We start from the raw sequence: 3,052 nt of genomic DNA on the forward strand, positions 1-3,052 counted from the left end.
CTTGTCGGACCCATAAAGGAGCTAACCGGAATCAATGTCGGGACAGTTTACAGAGTCTTGTCGGACCCATAAAGGAGCTAACCGGAATCAATGTCGGGACAGTTTACAGAGTCTTGTCGGACCCATAAAAAGTTGCACCCTCAAAAGGTGTGCCCAATTTTGTCAAAAGGCATGCCATCAAAAGGCGTGCCCAATTCATCAAAAGGCGTGCCATCAAAAAGGCGTGTCCACTTTGTCAAAAGATGTGCCATGAAAAGGCGTGCCAGGTTGTCAGGCGGCAAGAGGCGCGCGATACGCGTGGCTGCCTCGGCTATTTAACCAAGACGAAGGCTGAGGCTGAGGCATACCATTCTGAAACCTCTGAAACCAACCCTTCGCTGAAAAAACTCTGATTCTGCGGAGAGAGAAACTGTGGAACACTTTGTTGCCATTCTGTCACCAACCCTTCCGAACATTACCAGTCTGAAATTGCTATTTCGCTGAAACACTTAGCAATCCAAAAACATGGCCTCTTCTTCCCGTCCAGCTACCCAGAACCTGCTCACGCTCTTTCCAGAACTGAACGAGCCCACAAGAGAAATAACTGGTGCGGTGGCCAGTGAACCTCAACCAAACACCTCTGGTTTTGCTCCATTGAACTTTCCGATGCGGTCGGTGGAGCAAAAAATGGCGGTGCAAACTGATATTGAGGCTAATCAGTATACTCTGAAGTCATGCGTGGAAACCATGACGGCGGTCACAAATTTGTCGAACCGGCTGCAGAGTAGGACAAATGAGGTGCAGCATTTAAATTCCCAGCTGGCTCTGCTCCAACGCATGTATAAGGATGCGCGAGCAGAGATCAGTGTGCTAAAGGCAGAAAATAAGGAACTGAAGCGGAAGGCCACCGTGATGTTCCGATTTGGAGGGCCGCCATATGCTGCAGTGGAGGAGCAGGGAGTAGTTATCATGCCCAGTGGAGTGGGAAATATGGAGACAACACCGGCAAGGGCTGCCCAGGACGGAGGCAAAAAAAAGAGACCTACAGTAGAGTAGAGGAGAAAAAATTCCGCCTGTGGATGAGGTTGTTGTTTTTTGTGTTTTTTGTGTTTTTTTTTTTTTTTTTTTTTTTTTTTGTGGAAAATGGTGATCGGGGTTGATCCCTGAGATGAATAAAATATGGGTGATCGGGGTTGATCCCTGAGATGAATAAAATATGGGTGTTGTGCAAATTTATAAATTGTTTTTTTTTTTTTTTTTTTTTTTTTGAGATATATATATTGTTAAACAAAAAACAAATTGTGTGGATGGTGATTTAATAAAATATGATGGATATGATTAAAGTGGGCTGATGGAGAGTATGGACGGAAGGGTATAGGATAAAGAGAATAAAAAAAGTAAAATAAATAAATAAAAGAAAAAGGGTGCTAATGGTGTGAAAGAGTGCTAGTGGTGGATTTGTGAAAGGAATAAAAAATTAAAAAGGAATGTGAGATTCAAATGTATTTGGACGGGGCCGACACTAATGAAAAAAAAGGAGATGAAGGGTGTATGGTTCGTTTTCTGATCAAAAAAGAGGGAGTAAAATAACTATAAAAAAAAAAGAAAAGAAAGTGGAGACCATGAGGAGAGAGTAAAGGGCATTGGTTAGTGGGATTGACTAGTGGTTGGAAGATGGAACTGTGTTAACAGTAGCTTTCACTGAGGGTTCTCTGTCATCAGCAATTTCTGGCTCACTACCCTGCAGCTGATCGCGATCATGATCGTCGTCGTTGAGGAGATCGAAAGGGTTTACAAAAGCTGGGGTGGAGGAATCGGGAGACTCGGAGTCATCGTCGTTGTCGAGTTGATGATCTTCTTGTTGTTGTTCTTGAGATTCTTGTTGCCTGAGGTTGGAATGGTACCACACAAATCGTTGTTTGACACATTCAAGATCTTGAGGTTTCCAAGCTTGGAAAGTTCTCTTGGTATTCTTCCTGTGAGCCTATTACTGTTTAGTCTCAGAAATCTGAGATTGGAGAGGGTGAAGGTAAAGACCTGTTACTGTTTAGTCTCAGAAATCTGAGATTGGAGAGGGTGGAGAGTGAAGAAGGGATAGGCCCAGTGAGGTTATTGTGGTAAAGATCCAAGCTCAATAGGCTCTTTAAACCTCCAACTTCTTTTGGTATTGGCCCAACCAAGTTGTTCATGTAGAGTTCCAGGTACTGAAGATGTTGAAGCTTCCCTAACTCGGGAACAAGATTACCTGACAGCTTTGCATTTCCAAGGTCCAGGCGGGTGACCCGATTAGCAGAGTCACAAGTGACGTGAAACCAAGTACAAGGATCCACACTATGCAACACATTGTTTGGGTCTTTCACTGCTCTCCTCAATGCATACAGAGCATCCCCTTCTTCATTTGCAAGTGCTGGCAGTGATGACGATGATGATAGTAGAAGAACAAGAAGAAGAAGAACAGAGAGATCAAACATAATGAAGATTGGCATTTGAAAATTTTGAAAGTTGTAGCTTCTTCCCTTCCCCGAGTCGCTCTAGCAACTTGAATTCCTGGAACCCACCTTCAGACAGTCATGGTCTGAGAGAGCCGAAAGGTAAGAGAGAGGAAGATGAAGTTACAGTCTGGGTATGTGTAGAGGTCCGGCGGGCGGCCAAGGTGAGGCTGCCACCCGCCGGTGAAGCAGAATTACTAGCTTCTTAACCTTGCTCTGATACCATGTAAAAAATTTATGTATTATTGATTGATATTTGATTGATAGATTACCAGATTGATTAATTACAATTCCTATACAATCTATATATAGAAGAAAATGTGGTAGTAGGTGTAGTGGAGGTGATAGTGGGTTAGGTGAAGTGGAGGTAGGTGAAGTGGAGTGTGTAGTGGAGTAGGTGAAGGTAAAGATGGGAAATTCTAACACTTACATCTCCATCCATATAATTTATGCCTAAACAATTTTCCATCTAGTTCCGTTGCTAATAAAGGGTGCGAAAATGACACAACATAAAAAAAATTTAACCCATGTAGTTTCCACTGTTTTAGCTTCCCAAATGTGAACATCTCAACTCAAGCAACCCA

At 43.1% G+C, this 3,052-nt stretch overlaps 1 protein-coding gene across 1 annotated transcript; it reads right to left on the bottom strand.

Moving 5' to 3' along the window:
* Positions 1-1,219: 1,219 nt before the first annotated feature.
* On the bottom strand, positions 1,220-2,771 carry LOC145806117 (uncharacterized). The gene is made up of 2 exons (XM_082902126.1): positions 2,017-2,771; positions 1,220-1,963 (listed from the first exon to the last, which is right to left on the bottom strand). Exons 1-2 carry the CDS (start codon positions 2,463-2,465, stop codon positions 1,771-1,773), a joined length of 642 nt encoding a protein of 213 aa, XP_082758252.1. The 5' UTR covers positions 2,466-2,771; the 3' UTR covers positions 1,220-1,770.
* Between the last annotated feature and the right edge of the window lie 281 nt (positions 2,772-3,052).

Source organism: Camellia sinensis, chromosome 13 (genome assembly GCF_055761805.1).
Source record: "Camellia sinensis isolate YWXY chromosome 13, ASM5576180v1, whole genome shotgun sequence".
Taxonomy (NCBI): Eukaryota; Viridiplantae; Streptophyta; class Magnoliopsida; order Ericales; family Theaceae; genus Camellia; species Camellia sinensis.

Excerpts from the sequence above, each read along its gene's own strand:
- LOC145806117 (XM_082902126.1), bottom strand. The coding sequence starts at position 2,465 with ATGCCAATCTTCATTATGTTTGATCTCTCTGTTCTTCTTCTTCTTGTT. Across the intron at positions 1,964-2,016 it reads CTGAGACTAAACAGTAACAG|GCTCACAGGAAGAATACCAA; the intron begins GTCTTTACCTTC and ends AAACAGTAATAG.